This window comes from Achroia grisella, unplaced genomic scaffold (genome assembly GCF_030625045.1).
Source record: "Achroia grisella isolate CSIRO2021 unplaced genomic scaffold, CSIRO_AGI_Agris_v1 utg905, whole genome shotgun sequence".
NCBI classification, from domain to species: domain Eukaryota; kingdom Metazoa; phylum Arthropoda; class Insecta; order Lepidoptera; family Pyralidae; genus Achroia; species Achroia grisella.
Window position 1 is genome coordinate 229,501 of NW_026713063.1, and position 20,533 is coordinate 250,033.

The window sequence follows — 20,533 nt, forward strand, 5'->3', positions numbered from 1 at the left end:
ATAACTAACTCTTCAATGTCCTTTTTTAAATTAATATAATATTTCATATAATCGCTTGTATCACGTTACAATAGTTAACATATTAAATAAATGTTCAAATACCTAAATAACAAAAAATAAATAAGCAAATATACATCACTAATAATCTTCCCCGTCCACTATCAATCAATCACACGTGGGCATGAATCGTAAGTTTCATGAATGAAGCCGGCTGCACGTATCTATAGTTGTATGGATGAGCCTGTATCAGTTGATTGAAATAAGACGCTAAGGTGAGAGGGGAGCGCGGCGACCAGTCGGCGGGCGGGTATTAACGAGGGATGTCGCGCCGCTTGCAACCCCGGCCGCGCCTACATTCGCGAAATCGTCCACAGGCCGCAGTCGAACCAGCGCCAGCTCCTGAACCTGCCCCTGCTCCCGAGCCAGACCCACAACCGCCATCAGACGAGGAGCGAGAACCAGGCGACTGGAGGCCGTCCCGTCCGGCCTCCCCCCCTCAAAGACCTGATGATATATCTGAGGGCTCAGAGGCGACGGTTCGTCCCAACAGAACAGAACCGGCTAGTCGATACGCTAACCTTAATTACTGGAAGGCGAGACGTGTCACCTTCTACAGGAATGGGGATCCATTTCATCCAGGAGTGGAATTCCGTTTCAAACCTGGTAGAGACTTGGCATCAATGGATGCGTTATTGGATAGACTGTCGGAAAGGTTGGAGCTGCCCAGAGGTGCCAGGTTCATATTCGGGATGGATGGTGATAGGAAGTATAGGCTCGAGGAACTTGAAGACGGGGCCTCGTACGTCGTGTCATCATACAAAACTTTTAAGGTAGCTAAATAGATGGTAGATATACTTGAATTTTAACTTATCAATTTCCTATGAGCACACTTTTTTTAAACGTATTTTTATTGATATTGCCATTAAATATATTTTTAATATAAATATCCATATATCACAAATTGTTCTTCATCATTATATAAACACAATTATTCAAACATCATTAATCATAGAGACCATAACAGAAAAAGTAGTTCGCAAGCTCGGAACATAAATTATAGCAATTTTTCTCACTTCCGATTGTGCATAGAAATATGAATATGTATTGTTTGTAATATAATGAAATCTTATTTATAAAATTCTCGTGTCACAGTTTTCGTCCCTTACTCCTCCGAAACGGCTTGACCGATTCTCATGAAATTTTGTGAGCGTATTGAGTAGGTCTGAGAATCGGCCAACATCTATTTTTCATCCCCCTAAATGTTAGGGGTAGTCCACCCCTAATTTTTTTTATTTTAAGGCAAAACAACGATTGCCGGGACATCTAGTTAATAGATAATAAAAAATATATATTCTAAGATACACGTTAGTTATTACATTCTTTTGATATGACTGTAATGGCACATTATCTAGACATTGTCATACCTGGCCCTTGATACTCGAAATCAACTGGCATGTGGCTTAGTGGCAGAATTAGGTGAGATAGAAGTTATTTTGTATAATTTCTTCATATAATATGTATTAAATATAGCTGTATAAACATATGTTAATATTAAAACAATAGGCTAACCTAAAGGTTTAATAATAATAATAATACTCTCAGGACAATTCACACAGCGCCACCTAGACCCAAGTTAAGCTAGCTAAAGCTTGTGTTATGGATACTAAATAACTGATACATATACATGCATATATATTTTTTTTGTAAATACATACATATTATACATAGAAAACACCCAGACCGATACAAATAATCATACTCATGAATACAAATGTTTGTCCCGTGCGAGGAATCGAATCCGCGACCATCGGCTGTAAAGCGGTAAAAGCGGCGCTTAAGTAGTGTTTTGGTAATTCTGCATGCAGTTTACTATGCAAGCTGTGTTCCACTTTCAAAGGAATTCAATGTACTTGAATTTCTAGTTTAGTTTTCTATGTATTTCAATATATATAATATATATATATTCAATATAAGCATGTCTTCATAAATGAAAATTCTAGCACTTCAGATATTCAGACTACCGTTTCTTTTCTGCATAACTAAATAACCTATTTGAACGTATAATAAAACATCGCTAATGTGTCGTCACGATCGTACCAAATGTACGTAGAGACGAGGTCGCGGCCTTGTCCAGATGTGGGTCGCAGGATAAGCAGCCAACCCGCCACCGGCCACCGGCCACCAAGCACCCACGCACCGTCTCGAATATTTGCATTTTGATTACACTGAAAACACATTTTGTTTTCCTTATATCGATAAGGCTAATTGTAAGAAAATAACGCTCAAACTAAATACTGTAATTTTGGACGAGGAAATTAGAAAAGCAATTATAGTATATTAAGATTCCACCCAAACAACATAAGAGGTTCGTTTGCACTATTGTTAGCACGCATTAACTGAAGTCTGTAGGTAAGTTCTATTTTACATTTTTTTACATAGTGAATAAATAAATATTTATTTTAAATACAACAATAAAAATTTTAAATTGCAGATTTTTTTTACAATTTTATTGGTTTAGGCTATGCGTGATTAATCAATATAAGGCTTTTGTTAGTTTTCTTAAAACTTTTTTGTAATTGCTATCTATTTAAACGATGGAAAACATTTCATCAGAATCAATATTCTTGAAGTAAAACTAAAAACTAATCTGATTATACTTATTCATCGGTGTATTGCAGACACTTATGATAAGCCAAATCTACCATCAGTTGGTCAGAAAACTAATATCTCTCCTTTCAAATTTCTCTTCTCTTATCAATACGTGATAAAAAAAATACATAGTGTGTTTAAATTAATACATACACAAACTGAAGTTTACTTCTTTTCAGTATAGACTATATTCAATATTTAATATATATTGTAACATATAATATCCGATGTGTCAGGTAATACTAGAGTGCATTACAGACTAGCCAGCGACGACACTGCGGGGGCAATGCACCGCCTTGCACTTAATATGCGCACAAGGCGAGCGAACTATTACAATGGATTAACGCTCCCATAACCTTTCAGTGGCCAGTTTTAGGTAGGCGATAAATTATAAGCGCGAATGCCTGCAAATTATTCCTATTAGCTTTTACAGTTTTCCATTTACTTTATTACCTTTGGATTGAGAGCGTCGTAGTCTAGCTGTTAACTACTCCGATTTGGAAATAAAGGTCGGCAGTTCAAATTATTTTATTTAAAAAAAAATGTAATTATGTAAACAGTAAAAGTAATTCGAGAGCCAGGCATGGGCTCTTCACCTGACACGTTGGATTGAAATATCCAATGAAATGAGAACAAAATCAAGTATTTAGGTAAACAGGATATCAACAGTTGACAATGTCTCTAACTACCCAATCTAAGATTCAATAATCAGATCATCCTATATATAACATGATAGTGTGATTAATTCCTATAGCAGACAGATAACATATAGGCTTATTGTTGTAATTCTAGAATAATATTACAGCGACAAATTTCATTGTAATCTTGAAGTCCGCATTGCAGAGCGCTGCAGAAATTTCTGAGAGAAAGAAATATTTTTATTTGCCACTCACTCGTCATAAGGTTTTTATGACAATATTTTTCAGCATGTTTGGAGTAAATATATTACTATACTAAAATATATATATCTAAAACTATTACTTATTAAATGACAAGTATAACATAATAGAATTGGTAATTCTTTTTTATTAGCTGACCCGTACCTCGTCTGCATCACACTTACTTGATATTTATTATTATGTTTTGCCCAATTTACATAGTATCTTTCTAAGAAACAGCCTATGTATACGATATTACTATAAAGTTATATGAAGACCCCTTCAGTAGTTTTTACGTGTAAAAGTAACAACCATCCATCCATACTCACAAACTTTCGTGTTTATATTATTATTATTACTAATATAGTAAGACTATTAAAAAGACGTTTTGATCCCATTTTTGTTGTCACCTAAAATTTGTCAATTAAAAAGTCAAGTGTGAAATATGTTTTTTTAGCTTACTTACATTTAAGTATTCAGATTGTCTACTTAAAGTCGACAACTCCTCATTTTTATTGCGCAATTTGCTTCGTGCCTAATAGATGTGCTATAAAAACAAGCTGTCAGCGCGGTTATCGATAAGCACTGAATAAATGAATAATATTTAAACAAGAACGGTCATTGTAGCGAGTGGCCATTATGTAAAGCAATAAACTATGGTTTACTTTATGTAAGTTAATCTCACGCGATAGCTATATATGTATGTTTGCAATTTGATTAGAAAGATGCCAATCAAGATTAAATGCATTTTTTGCTTTTATTCATCTCAAATAAAATATTAATATTTGCCACCAACTAAAAATAATTAATATTTAAATTATATTTTGAAATCTTAGATATTTGTACGTCCGGGCGGTATGTGAATAAATATTTGCAGGTATTATTATACCTGTTTATGTTTATCCTTTTAAAAACAGAGTAATTTATCGTAACATACAGGAGTATGTTCTTTTCATTTAAATGATAAACAACCGTCCAAGGGTAATAAACCGCATACACAACGGTGACAGAGAAGTTAAAGTCTATACCAAACCACCTGGCCACTGTGGCAATAGTTTCACCTCAGTTTTGTTCTCTTAAAACGAAGCACCGATGATACGCAATGGTACCCCATTAATAGTAAAATAAAAGACGCGATGAATTACTCGCAGACTACGGTCTACGTAGTTTCGTAGCATTCGTAGCGATGTCGTAGCAATAACAAACTTGATGTAGACTTGCGACTAAAATTATATACATTATTTAATTTTATCTGATGGCCTCTTTGGTGTAGCGGTTTAGTTTACCGCTCTACTTCCGATGGTCGTGGGTTCGATTCTTATAACGGTACAAACAATTTTTCATGAGTATGATCATTCTTAAGGGTTTGGATGTTATGTATGTATTTACAAAAAATCTATATATTATTATGAGATCTTGATGAAATTTAACATGCACTTAGTATTTGGAAAGTAAGACATAGAATACTATAACATATGTTGGATATAAGGCGCTATATACGGTAACACCAACTAAAATTTATGATATACCTAATATGTCATAAATTTAAGTTGATTTCGCCGCATAGGAACTCCTGTTATTTATTACTATTTTAGGTATCTACCCTTGTTGCTGCTTTTTAATTTCTTTATCTTCCGAATCATTTATTGGTAATATAAATTGATTTTCTTTTTTACTTATAATCTTATTAATAATGTTAATACAAAACAATTGTCTAACCTAAACGAGCATTTTAAATTATTTAATATTTTTGTAATATACACAATGTATGTACGCTACTTAAAATCTTTATATATAAAAATTACTTGTCATGTTGTTTATCCGCTATGGATCTCTAAACTACTGAACTGATTGCAATACTGATTTACATATAGTGTGTAATTCGATTCAACTTGAAAGATAGGATTGCTTACATCTCAATTTATAGTCGCAATATTATTTTATTCAAGAACCTTTGCTATAGCAACGTGTGACCGGGTTTGCTAGTAATTTATATATTATTTGGGCAATAAATCACTATAAAATATAAACTTAACATACGTGGTACATACGGCGGAAGTCATCAAAGCGTTAATACAAAAATGCGGCGTCTTAACGACTAAGGTGCGGCTTTGTACAGTCATCTTGAAAATTTGCACAAAAAATTAATCTAGAAACTTATCGTTTGCCTGAAGTCAGTTAATAATACTAGTGCTATCTCGTTCTAACATAACGGGTACATTCAGAATTTTACTTCTATAAAAATAATATTAAGAATTCTTATGTTTTTTTTGTTAGGAATTTTAAATTAGAAATAACTAAATGAAAATATTATTGTCACTTTCATTATGGAATTAATAACACATTCCATTATATTATCTAATGTAATGTATTTTTAATTAATTTTAAAGCGTATATTTGAAGATTTTCAGAAACCTATTTTTATTTTGTCATACTTACACTGACGATCTGTAAATATTAATAATGCATGTAACATAATTTATTCTACACATATATTACAAGAAGGTACAAAACATATTTACTTACTATTATTTTATTTTAATTTCATATATATTTCATATTAATTACTATAATATGTAGAAATGTAAGTACATGTCTGTACCCCAATAGGCCGTCTGCATTAGCGGAAAGTAAATTTTACTGCGCATTACTTCAACAAAATGGTTCGTGATCATGCCGCGAATACGACGTATCGACAACATTGTAAAGTTAGCCATCTTGTCGAAAATGGGGTTATAGGTCAACTGTCCACATACAAAATTCTGGTGCAACCGGATAAATTATAAATTGGCCAGTAAAATACATACTCGCTAATTACCTAATATCCGTAATAGGGACTTCAACTAAATATAAATTGAAAGTGGGTACTACATTCCGTGACAATATTAAGATAAGAAATACGTAATTAAGTCTAGATTTTATTACTGCACTAGATCTAGGAATAAACAAGTACTAACGTGTACACCTAGACTTATAAATCTAGGACACAATATGTATTTATCGCATATTTTCCGCTGCTAAACACAAACCTGTATGTGTAACTTGGCACACTTTTCATATTGCTGTTTCATTAAGCTTCTTTATATGGTCGTCATAATTGGAAGTTATTACATAAGAAATAACTAAGTAAGTGGATCAAGGTCTAACCTTTTAGCCCTTATTTTATAAGCGTTTAATGCGTGATCCCAAATTAACTTTATCAGTTCGCGTGTAACGGTCACCAGATCGTGACCACAGTGGTAATAATTTTACGTAAGACCTATAAAGGGTCTTAATTGTGCTCTGCAAGGTATGGGCCAGTACATATCGACCTATGGGTTCTGAGCGTTCGTTACGTGGTTGCGTGGATTCCATGGAGAGTGACCTTGACGCCCCCGGCCCCTCCTCGACTTGCCACATCGGCGATAGAATTCGAATAGTCTGCAACATCCAACCGTGGTAAACGGATACCTCTGAGATTTCATTCAAAACTCTATTGTGTTCACATAAAGTTTGCTCTCGTATACCGGGAACCAGCTGTTACGTCAGCTCGTGATGTGCGAGCTTTTGTTATGTCGGTGAAAATTAATCAGCTGTTGCAAAAGTGGTCTAGTACCATGTACGCCACCTCGGAACGCCGACGTTCGTTTCCTTAACGCTGTTTTTATCGAGGAATTAAAAAAAACAATCAGTAAATAAATAACAATATTTGACGTTTATTTAAATATTCTAAATTTAAAAAATAAATATCATAATTTGTGCGAATTAGTTCAGAATTTAATTGATCTTCGACTATCAAAAGTTTGTCTGCCAATAACTTAATTTCTACCGTATTTAAAGTTTAATAGTTAAGTTTTTATGTGATAATCAAAGATATTTAAAACATACCCTTACATATTCTAAACGTAGTCGACTATACCTGCATAGGTTGCATAAAGGTAAACAAATATCTGAATTTTAAACTACTAAATACAACTGTTATATTTATTGTTTAATATAGAATTTTAGACTATATATTAATGTCGTAGACTGTTCTATTATTCATTTGTTAAATACAAGGCATGCATTTAATTTTTGTTAAGTTTATGAATACGATACAAGAGTAGTGCTCAATTTGAGCTTTAGATTATGTCCAGTTGGTTACTGAAATTTTAAATAAACTAATATCAATATATTACATCTTATACTGATTATGTCGATAAATATTTAAATTTTAACAGAATATAACTAACCGCAAATCGTGACTTTGCTTTAAACTTTAATACAGGAATTAAAGAATTAAAGGAATAAAAGGAAAGGAATAACATATCTCTATAGGTTATATTGAATGTGTTAAATTCGTTATCAAACAACCTCGGTGGTCTAGCGGTTTCGCACCTGGCTTTCCTTCCGATAATCGCGGGTTCGATTCGGGTGCAAACATTTGTATTCATGAGTGTGATTGTTTGTATCGGTCTGGGTGATTTCTATATATATTATGTATGTAATTACAAAAAAAATATCTAAGAGTGAATTTTTTTTTATATATTATGTACGCGTATATATTGGTAAATTCATTTTCATATTGTGCCTATAGTTATCATAATTATATTATTCAGAATAACACGGTACAAACAAATTATTAAAACTAGATATCACTAGACTGTAAAGATTCAGTGTTGAAACTTTCAAGATATTTCCTACTTTCATGATATTAAAGTTTATTAATAGACTTACAAATTGGTATTTTAATCTAAATATTTAAAAAATATTGTATATACTTCGCGGTGTACCTAATCATCATCTGCTTCTTCTTAATTCCATTAATTTGGCATCAGCGTAATATGTTTTTCTCTTTCAGTCCTCTCCTTTTTCACTCCCTTTCTTACACCACACCATCTTTCTTTTCAGCGTCTCTTTTCAGCCTTCACCTGCCTTTGTAACCATCCAAATTCAAAAATATAACTTTTTTTCAATATTCTCTTCAATCTTACTCATTACATGCCCATAACAAGACCAAAAGATCACTATTCAACTTTATCGACACTGGCGTTAGTTTCATACTTCCTCTGATGTATTAATTAATATTCTTGTTCATTCGTATCGCACCACACATCCATATTTTATAATGTAATATACTTCTGTATTGAATATAACTAAAGAACAAAAAGTGGTATTTAATTTACACAGCATTGGCTAGTGCATGCATGCCTTTGTTATACATTGATTTATAATGCAAGCACTTTATAATAAGTGTAAACAGCAGATTTTTTCTAATATTCCGTGACGGCATGCGTGTGCATTATTGGTATATTTGTATGTATATATGACATGACCTACTTTATACCACATACTTGAGACATAATATTGGCTATAACAATACGAACTTAGTATTTTTTCTTTTTTTTGAACTCTTTTTTCATCGGGGCTTTAAAAAACAAAGTAGTTTTTTTAAGCCCCGCTGAAAAAAGAGGGGTGGGAGAAAAAAGAACCATGTAACACCACCAGTGTTAGACTGTTTTTTTTAATTATAAATGGGTTTGCCCTTGGTCTTACCTCGACTGATGGTAAATGATGGCAAGACCTAGGATGTACCGCGCTTACGCAGAACAAATCTCTTTACCATAGACATGAAGAATTCGGGGTTACATTTCTCCAAGAACACGAATGCTGGAAGTTTTTTCCACTGTTTGGTAGTGCGTATTAGAAAGGAAAATGCGAACCGTTCAGTGCGAATATTTGGAATTTCCACGATGTACAGATGAATGTTCGTCGTATACTTCGATGGTAAAAAGGGGAAGGCAAGATCGAATTATGCAGGTCCTGTACGAACTCACCAAACAAACATCAAACATCCTACAAAACACCGACAGACTGGCCACATAGCGTTTGAAGTAGCTTGTGTATCTGTGTTTCCATCTGTAGCATCTTTGCTTCCAAGTTGATGAACTGGATACATAGTAATTTCTAATTTTATTTGTACGAATATTCTTCCGTTCGTTTTGGTGCGTCTCTCTCTGCCCTACGAGCATTTCTTATAACTAATGAAGATTTTCATTAAATCTTCTCTATTTATCTGCTATTTGACTTGAGTTCTGTCCCCAATAAAAAAACTGTTAATTCTCGTAACGTGTAATTATTATTAAAACCTTACGAGAATACAAAATGTTTTCGTAAATTGATTATTAACCCATTATATTATCATATGCCATTCTGAGATTGGTCAGTCCATAACGCTTCTACATATCTAATAATTTAAGTAAAATAATAAACATAAAACTTTCGCATAACAGTGTTTGCAGCAAAACTCCACCGAAACTCCTAGACCTATTCTTATGAAATTTGGTGTATATATTTGAACCTACTGAATATAGACTAAACTGAGAATAGGACTAAAACTATTTTTCATACCCCTAAATGATAAGGCTAGCCCACTTAAAAAAATATTTTGTATTTTTTATGATATTTTATATTAAAAATTAATACCAAAAATTAAATTTTCACCCTTCTACCATCGACTCTTATTTTTTAATATCGATATTCAATTTTATGGCAAAACAACAGACGTCAATTAATATATCCAATTATAAAAAAAAATTAGAAATTCGATTTTCTTATTTGAATTGCGCGCATTTGAAAATACCCTATATCCTTTATTACTGACTTTATTATGGAGTTGAAATATAGTAGATTAATTCATAAAGTTGAATTAAAGTAACCAATTGAAATAAGCATTTTACAGTACGCAGATAACAAATAGAAGCAAACTAAAGTCATATTTAATTAAAGGACACATATCGCACACGTTCAGCGCAAATCACATAATCTCCACGGCGGGTTTATGTAAATCGCCCTTTGATCGGATAGAGGGCCGGATAGACGTCACCGTATGCAAATGCATTGTCGCGTTATGCAAAACCTAACTGCATGCCAGCACGAAGACTGCGGTCTGTCACTGTAGGTACTTGAACTTGACTCAAGCCACTGAACGCTGATGACATTTGCAATATTTTCATTTTAAATTGCGTAATAATTAATTGAGAGATTGAGAGATATACAATAAAAATATTTTATCGATAAATTGAATTTTGAACATAATCTATGAATTTCTTTTTAAATCTGGTTTTATTATAAAACACAGGAATTACAAGTACTTGCTGTACATATATGTTTTGTATACTTTATAAAATTTATTTCAAAATCAAATTAAAGTCATTGTGAACAACTTGACAGTCTTCAATATGTCACACTGTCTATCCGGTATATCGTTTATTTGTGGATAGAATGAAATGAAAAAAAAATATGTATGCCAGCGTTGGGAAAAGTCTATATCCTACAAAAAGTATTCTACTCCCTCTTTCATAAATAATAGTATTAATTAGATCACTAATATCATTATTACTGTAATACATACAAATCTTATTAATGTACGAAATACCTACTATTCGCTTTTTTTTAAAAGATGTCATTGACGCTGTTTGTTACTGAAAAATATAATAAAAATAACTCTAAATACATCACTATTTTTCTTATGCCGTCATTACATTCATATCCAATAAACAAACCTATGAATATAATAAGTTTGTCTTATAATGTAATACAATCACATTTTCTATAATTTATATAACTTTACCTAATTAAAATAAAGATATAGTAGGAAATATATGGACGTATGGACAAAAAATAGACGTGTGTTGATACAAGTGGTAAATAAAAGCCATCAAGGTGTGGCGACCAAGCCGGCTGCGTTGGCTCCAGGCGGCTGACTCCTCCATGCTGGACAGTGACGAAGATTCGCCATTCATCGTCGTGTCCCTGCCAGTCTACATACCTCAGACAGTTGTGAGTATACGGTACTGATTATTAGTCTTCTTCTTGATATTTCATTGGTGACTTAAAGAAGAATGATTTAATTAATATAAAATTGAGAGAAAAGAAACTTATGTTAAAATTATTCTTCTGAATGCTTTTTAATTATTTTTTAATAAGTTATCTTTCTATAAAATATATAAGTAAACGGTAGATATATTTGTATCATTGAATATAAAGTGGTAATACCCAATAAATTAATTTATTTTATGAAAAAGAATTTCAGAAGAATAATTTAATGTAAGTTTTTTATGCTCTTTATTTTATAGTCATTCCTATATATTTTTTTATATTAAAAAGCTGAAACGATTTAAGTTTATTTATAATGAGTTAAAAATGAAATTATAGGTATATAAGAAAAATAACAAAGGAATTGTAACAGAATTAATTGGAAATTGTTAACGAAATAAATTTTCAAAAAATATAATGAAAACCTGAAATTCCATTTCCAAATGATTTTAATAAAGATTAGTGTATATTAATTTATTATATTTTATTTAAAAATTTGCTTTATTCGTTAAATCTGCCACCGAAATCTACTAAAGGCTATACTGGATTTCAGTGGCAAATTTAACGAATAATGGCCCGGAGTGAAAGTGTTAAACTCCTGTCGAGTTCTTTTTCGAATTGCCTCCCTTAACAATCTATGCACCAAACAATTTATGGTGCATAGGGCCCACGTTGGAAAACGCTGTTCTAGAATATGCTACCATATCGTGTTAAATCCTTATGACATTGACACATTTTTTATCGTTCCGCTAGTCTGTTAAATTTTTTGAACTAAATGTAATAAAATGACCTAAAAGAATACAATTATTACAGTACTTTCGACCTCGCTATTAATGATTTATGAATTCAATTTAAAACAGTGTAACATAATGGCTTGTATATTTACATTCAATTATATAACTTGATGTTTTTACAAATGTGAATATTCAAATGTTTTGCGTGTGCTGACCTAATATCCAACGCTGCGTAGATATAGGCTAATTATATGCTAATTTAAGACTTTAATTATAACACGGCTGTGATTATTATAATAAATAAACATATATATAATCTGTAATATAAGATCTATTTAGTCTACTTGAAACTTAGCTTCATGTTAAAAATATTTTTTTGCTTACTTTTATTATTACAGTTAAAATATAATTTAAAAAGTTGTATTTATATGTAGGTATCATTTATAACAATTAAATTTTTATCGTTTTAATTAATTTCTACGATTAATTCATCACAACACTAACATGCCAGTGTCAAAAATATTAATTACAAATTAGTTACTAATTACATATAATTTGCAGGAAACCTTAAATGTATTAGTAAGATACGCATTAACAGAAACACTGGAAATATATATTTTTTTAATTTGTTAACAGTGTATATAGTTCTGCAAATGCGTATAATGTACAGGTACGATAAAACCTAGTACAAAATTTAGGGTTGAGCTCTAGTTTAGTTCTATTAAATTGCTAGCTTTTGTTATACAAAAATTACGCAAAACAACTTTCTTGACTTCCGCTACACTGATACGGCAATAATTTAAAAGTAAACGACAAAATGACCAACATTTTCAGACATATTAATTTCAAAAACACCGCAGTATAGCTATGCAGCAATTTGAGACTTGACCTCGCTAGCGACGTATATTCCCTCGGCCGCACGTGGATAACCGTACGAGTATTTTCGACCAGTCTAACTGGGCCCTTATAGAAAACGTAGCGCTAACACGAAAGTCATCGTCGCTGAGGGTTGGGAAGGTCTATTAGTTTGGGTGAGGCATTCTAATTGCACGCACAGACTTAAGGCGATAAGAGGTGTCCTTGGCAGACGGTCAGTACCATCGGCCAAGGACTTCGGAATAATTTGGACTTTGCTTTGTTTACACGAGCAGTGGCCGAGCAGTCGCAAGACGGGGTGCTTGTCCATTGGACAATATTGCCAAAATACCGCGAATAAGTATTAAATATATTAACAATAGTGCTGAAGATTTGAGGGTTACTATAATGGTGAGTTATTGCAAACATTTAGGTATTCGAAGTAATTTATTTCTTATTATGGTATATGATAGTGTAATATTATTGTAATAATTTTAAGACTGATATAAACATGTAGTAACTTCATAAAGTCTTGTTATATATTTTTTGTAAGCGAAATTTAATGAAACATGTACATAACTTTAGTTTCACCTAAAGTAAAAAACTTCAAAATGCAAGAGGCCTAATAAAACAACTTTCACCACTATAGACTGGGTTAAATGGTGTATTTGCTAGAATTCTTTACGATCCACGTACTATACGGAACCCGAGTCATTTGCCCTCGTAAAACTATAAAATTCCGAATGGAGCTGAAAACAGCATTTAACGTGGTCGACACATGGCGCGAATTCAAACGGAATCTTTTCACCAATTTGCATATGACATAGTAAGGAAAACTGTGACCGGTTTTTTATCGGTATTTGCTATTCATATTTGTATGCACGAATCTGCACGATTTATATTATATAGTTATAGCAATATATAATTATATGGAATTGTATAAAATATACTTTGTAATTTGTAATACGTATCTTTGTTTTGTCCTTGCATTTAGGTACCTGAACCTATATCACTTTATTGATAGTAATATATATATATTAAACACTGCTTCAAGTTACCGTAGCTATAGTATATTAGTATTATGCATGTATACATACGTGTGTATATATTTTCCGAATACAATCTGAAACACTACAATTATACGCTATATGCCTATACTTTTCATCAAACCTGTGAATTTGTGTCAGGGGCACCATTTTGCAGACCTTCACGTATTCTACTGCATCTGGCAAATGCTCCAGCCAATAAACGCTTTCATTACAAAACATTTTCATATCAAAATTGACCTATCTGTATATAGGTACTATACCTACCTACTTTGATTTACCTATTTAATAACTGTTGGTATTTATTTATTATTATTTGTAGATACACTGTAATATAAGTTATATTTAAATTAGTATTAGGTTAATATTCCTAGCGAAATATAGAGGAGCATGTTAGGGAAGTGCGTTAAATATAACGATGCGTTTAGACCATGTTTGTGACTACTATGTGAGGTTATAGTCATGAGAATGTTTAGTGTATAAATATATTTTCTATTATTTTAGTACTAATCAATAGTAGAGTAGAATAGACATATGTTTATTCGATATTTCACAGTAGTTTCTATATTATTGCGCATAAGTATATTGCACTGAGAATACTTCTATGCGTGTTCTTTTTTCACAACTAACCAGAAACAGAAAAGAGAAATAGATAAATCTAGCCATACGTAAGTATATGAAATAAAAAAAACTGATTATAAATGTACTGTTCTGTTTTAAATTTGGTATTCATCTGGGTTTCTGTTAATTCAGGATTATTAAGGTAAAATTTGTTCATATACTTTTTTTCTTAACTTTTTTGTGAAATAAAATAATCCTCTAAATTATACTCTAGTAAAGGCAACGCTCACCAACTTATTTATTTAAACAATTTTGTAAAATTCTTTATTTTCTCTTATTAAAATATGAAACTCTGGGAGAAGTCGACCTACATTCAACTATAATATATTTACTATTATAATATTGTTTCTATATGGGCATGTCATGGAATTGCGTTCACCATAACGATGACCTTTGACAATACATCATGTGAGGATATATTTATGAAAATCTTTATTGTATTAGAATATTTTTTAATATTATTTTATTACATATAGTACATATATAATCTGTCTTCCTCATAGGCTGCAAGTTACGGAAAGAAGAACGGCATGTGGTACGGAGGTACATCAGGTGTAGTTACTGGTGCAGGCGGGGGATGGTCACGGGCAGGCACCAGGAAACAGTCAGTGGCAGAATCTGATGCTCCTCCACCAGGCGGCGGCAAACCCGCCAGTGGTCGCGTTATCAGAATCATCAACAACATGGACCACTCTATACAGGTTACAGTTCGGGGCTAACAACTTAATGTGATTATTTTCTTTTATCGCTGACAGAAGAAAATAGTCATATGTATATAGATATAGATAATAGTCTTTCGTCAGAGTAAGAATGAAAAATATATATTAATGTGAGAACAATATTTCATAGTAACGAATTTATTTTAATACCAGGTGCTACCTATTTATCTCTATGGTAGGCAGTACATGTCCGTCCTCTTATTACAAACGATTTTCATGCTTTTCAGCCGTTTAGCCCTGAAAAGATAATAAAGATCTAGATTGACAGTCAAACACACTTCTGCATTTATAGTATTGGAACAACTGTGGTATACATAAAAGAACAAATTAGAAAGATGTAAAAAAAATATAAATTCAAAAAATGATAGGTAAATATTATTTCATCAAACTAAATAATTTTATTTATTTAATTCAGATATATAATATGTATCTACATATATATATTCATATTATATTAGTAAACAATTTATATTTGTAAAATATTAACAAAAATCGCTTAACGGCTCCATCAACCTACGAATAATTAGTACTTAAACCCAATTTAATTAAATTTACAGTAGTATTAGAATTTTTTCAAAACTTATCAACTTTTTCACACTACCATATCAAATAGCGTTTGCTTTTATGAACGTGGGCCAGTATTTATTCATCCAAATCCTAGTTTTTAGCAATCAATTCATATAAAAGGTATTCTCTTATCATAATTCTAGGTTATGATATCCATAAATGCGAATTCATTGCCGCACTATGATTACGAAATGATATGGGGCACAGAACCACTCCCATTTAACTGTTAGATATACAGAATGAAAACGCTACACTCAGCCGTGACCTAACATGACCCCAAGAGGACTGAGACGAATCAAATAGCATGTAATTTAAATTTCGAACAGCAATTTTGCATACTTTCAAACTTTTGTAAATGGACACACAATTTCTAAATCGAATAATTATTGTAAACCTATAGTAATAATTAATATAATTTTGGAATGGTTCTTCACTTTGTTTTAATCCAATTATTATTAATTAATATATTATATATCAAAGGTAACAAAACATTTCAAGATTGGAAGTAGTAATGACGTTAAAATACATTTGACAGAAAGATATAAAAACTCAAAAATAGTGATATTATATTATATAACTACCAATACCTACAACTACCAATAGTTTTTCAACTATATTCATTCTATTAAAAAAAAAGAATGATCTCAATTAGTTCAGTCTTGACGAATATAATATATATAGTATTTCCATAAAACATGAGAACCTCCTTCTAATAGTAGGTTAAAAACAAACACGTTGTGAGTTTGTTTTCTGAAAAATATAAATTTATTACTTATTACAGTGCATTTTACATATAACGCCACTAAACTATAGGTAGGTACAACATACTAGTTTTGGTTAAACAAAAATCTCCCTCGAAAATTGTTCATGAAATTAACGTAAACGCCACAAGGAAAATACCAGTAATCCATCCAAAGCCGCTCATTGTTCTAATAGGTCTTTCATTGCTAGGGCCTTGGAAATAAACATCGGCGTGGAGTTTCGATTGCCGAAGTAACTCACATAGAAGTATTTTTTGAGGTCATGCAAATATTAGCACATATTGTTTACGGTATCCATACTGATATTATCAGTGCTAAAGTGTGTCTGTCTGTCTATTCGGTACATTTTCACGATGAAAAATGTTATTATTTCTATTAATGAACAGTCCGATTAACTTACTTTATGGTATTAGATACATTGCCCTTGAGGTTGTGGTTATTTTGTTGAATTATTGTAAAATAGAGTCTAATCTGACTTATGCTATACTACATAGATATAATTTATCAAATAAGCTGTTATTTTGCGGAACTTCATTTCGTTATTTAAGGAATATATTTCTCGGTTATCAAACGAGGTGTTATTTTTCATAAGTCCATTTCATTTCTTAATGGATTTCTATTAGGTACCAAAAATATTCTGTGCGAACCACCAATTTGATCATAAAATAATATAAATCTATTAAGTAATATATATTTTTCTACAAATCAATGAGAATCTTACTTGTTCAGCTCAGTATTCAATATATTTTACCAAAGTATATTGCAGTGTCGTGTTCTGTTGAATCTACGTACTACGCAACCGTTTGAAGAAGTACTAGAAGATTTAGGGCAAGTACTAAAAATGAGTGGCGCAAAAAGGATGTACACTATAACAGGACAAGAGGTGAATAATTGCTTTAATTTTATTTATATTATTGATTTATTGATAAATAAAATATGGTACAAAAGTATGTATTTAATGTAATAGAATTTTAGCGGCCATTATTTACAAAAAAGAACACTAATATTAATTAGTGTTCTTTATTGTAATAATGAACAGAGATATATTTTGTATAAATATAACTGCATGGATATCACTCTTGTTGTTTTACCTACTATCAGCGTGACTTTTAAGTGTATCTGTAATGAAGAGCAAGATATAGCAGCGAAGTTTGTTTTATATGCTACGACATTGGCAAACAAGCATATAGCTCATGCTATGGTAAACGGTCATTGCAGCAGCTTGAAACATTAGGGAGTCACGTGTGGCGACCTTTAAGAAACTGTAATATACCCTTCTTGAAAAACAAGTACTTAAGTTACACGATACGAATGTGTAGTAACTTAGCCCTCATGAATCGCTGCATATGAGGCGTCACAATGTGTGTTGTGATCCCAGTCGCGCTCCAATGTATTAATTTTAATCCTTTTAACAGGTCAGGAGTTTCTCACAACTAAGAAACGAATTCGCTGACGTAGAGACATTTTATTTGGGCTCCGTAATTGTGGCTCCAGCACTTACCCCTGGAGCCAGTGCTCCGATGCTTCCAATAGAATCACCGATAAGAAGGTAACAATTATAGATAAACATAAAATCTCATCGTCTTCACTAATATTAAGTATCAAAGCGAGAATAAACAATAAATACATATGTACTTCAAATGTTATATTTTCAAATAAAGCAACATAGTAAAGTGACACATACATACCTATTATGTTAAATATTTTGCTACCTACATGTAATATTATCACACATTTTCTAAACTTTACAGAAAATAATGCAAAAGAGTAAAAAACTAGTAAGAATCATTTGTATTCGTTTAAAAAGTTGCATACAAGAATCTCTGATTTGTAATCATGAGTATAAGCAAGTTACTATAAGGTTTTTAATTCATTAACTATTTTATTGGAATGCGGGAATACATACGTAAACAAACCGGTATTCAGGAAAAAATAAGATATCTATTTAGAAGGATAATTGTATTGTAGTGTCATACCATTTATTTTAACTGCACAATACCTTTTTGTTTAGATTGTCCGTTATTTTTGTAGATCTCGGTCCAGAGCAAACGTAGCTGCAGCACCGGCGTCTGAAGACATGCGCGGCAGGCGTGCTCGCAGCAAAAGTCGACCCAGAGTACTTTATGCGCCTGAGGGGGAAATTGTTCGCAATTCAGGTACAAATACTTAAACTGTATAATGACATTATGGACGTCAACGCGCAACTAATATCCCTGGTGTCTCAGGCGGCCATAGGTTACGGTAACCGTTTACCATCAGATGGGCCGTACGCTTGTTTGCCACCATCGTAGTATAAAAAAATCAATATACGTAATATAAATGTTTGAGACAAATATATTCAATATTTTACCTGGTTAAATACTATATAATGTAATCTGTATAGTTAGGTATCTTAATATATAATCTATAGTTATAGATAATATTTTACGATAGTAGCGTTTATTGTCTCTTTAGTCTTACTAATAAAGCTGAGGTCTCGTATTCCAATATTGTTGTAACCGTATACCAATTATAAACTCATCTTACTAGCGTAAGCTAAGAGTTAAGCCAGGTAGATTCAGGGTCAAATGACGGAATTCCTGTCAACTGATCTTCATTGGTACCGAGACTATACATAGACATAAAGACGAGACAGTTCATAAATAAACAAAATTATAAGAACGTATTTAAGATGTATGTACTAATTTTTTGGTAATTGTATTTAAATAAGTGACTGTGTATTTAATAGTATCTTCAACAGACTACACCCTACTAGAAGTACTGAAGGAGGAACCGATTCGTGTCACAATCCGTGGTCTCCGGCGCACCTTCTATCCTCCCATCCACCATGCACCTATCGACAATTCCCCACCGGAGAAGAAAATGCAACTTGACTGGGTGTAAGTATTGAAACTTCAATGCACAAATACACAAAAATTCTAATTTCAATTTCAATTTTCACAAAATTTTAATTTCTATAATATCTTGAGTCATTTTCTCCCAGTTGACCAGTCAATATATATATATTTATTTATTCTTTATTGAACAAAAACTTTTGTTCAACAGGAGAGCTTAATGGCATTCTCTATCAGCTAACCTTAGGATATAATCAGAAAGTATTATGGGGTAATAGCGAGAACTGTGACAAATTTACTAATATACTAAAATAACTATAGAATATACATATAATATTGTATATATATTGATATTTATGCAGATATGGATACCGCGGTTCAGACAGCCGTCGCAACTTGTGGGTGCTGCCGACCGGCGAGCTCCTGTACTATGTCGCCGCAGTTGCTGTGATGTACGACAGGGAAGAGGAATCACAAAGACACTACATTGGACACACCGAGGATATACAGTGGTATGAACACGTCGTATCTCTAACGCATTTACTGAAAAATAATAAAAAACAACTTTAAAATTAAAACTATAGAGTCCTGTTTGGTGTAGTTTACTATTAAAATCAATATGTTCGTCATAATACATGTGTTAGATTTCATTTGGCATGTTTAGATATTTATGCATTATTTTATTTTGACAGATAATTAGATATTTTGTTTTTATTAACCAAATAGTAATGGGACACCTGCAACAAAATCACAACTGTGCTGACGATTTTTATTTTAACGCTTTTTTTTATAAACAATTAAATCGACAACATCAGTGTCATAATCTAAAGAGTTATTTACATTCCGATTACAGTGTTTTTCTATAAAAAAAATCAATAGCAAGTTACAATTAATCGAATAAATTAATAAATTTCGGTGAACTATCGGTTTAGGACACCGTCTTGCTTCGAATGGTCGCGGCTTCGATTCCTCGCATGGTACTAATAATCTAAGTATAATATGTATGTATTTAAAAAATATATCTGTATATTTA

At 32.0% G+C, this 20,533-nt stretch overlaps 1 protein-coding gene across 1 annotated transcript in view; it reads left to right on the plus strand.

The window, feature by feature from the left end:
* The first annotated feature begins 320 nt into the window (after positions 1-320).
* Positions 321-20,533, plus strand: part of LOC131853697 (echinoderm microtubule-associated protein-like CG42247) — a 33,555-nt gene continuing 13,342 nt past the window's right edge. The window contains exons 1-7 of the mRNA XM_059204703.1: positions 321-830; positions 15,123-15,320; positions 17,433-17,549; positions 18,082-18,215; positions 18,698-18,822; positions 19,407-19,545; positions 19,863-20,012. Of these exons, the coding sequence (XP_059060686.1) occupies positions 321-830; positions 15,123-15,320; positions 17,433-17,549; positions 18,082-18,215; positions 18,698-18,822; positions 19,407-19,545; positions 19,863-20,012 (1,373 nt within the window). The remainder of the gene's footprint in view (positions 831-15,122; positions 15,321-17,432; positions 17,550-18,081; positions 18,216-18,697; positions 18,823-19,406; positions 19,546-19,862; positions 20,013-20,533) is intronic.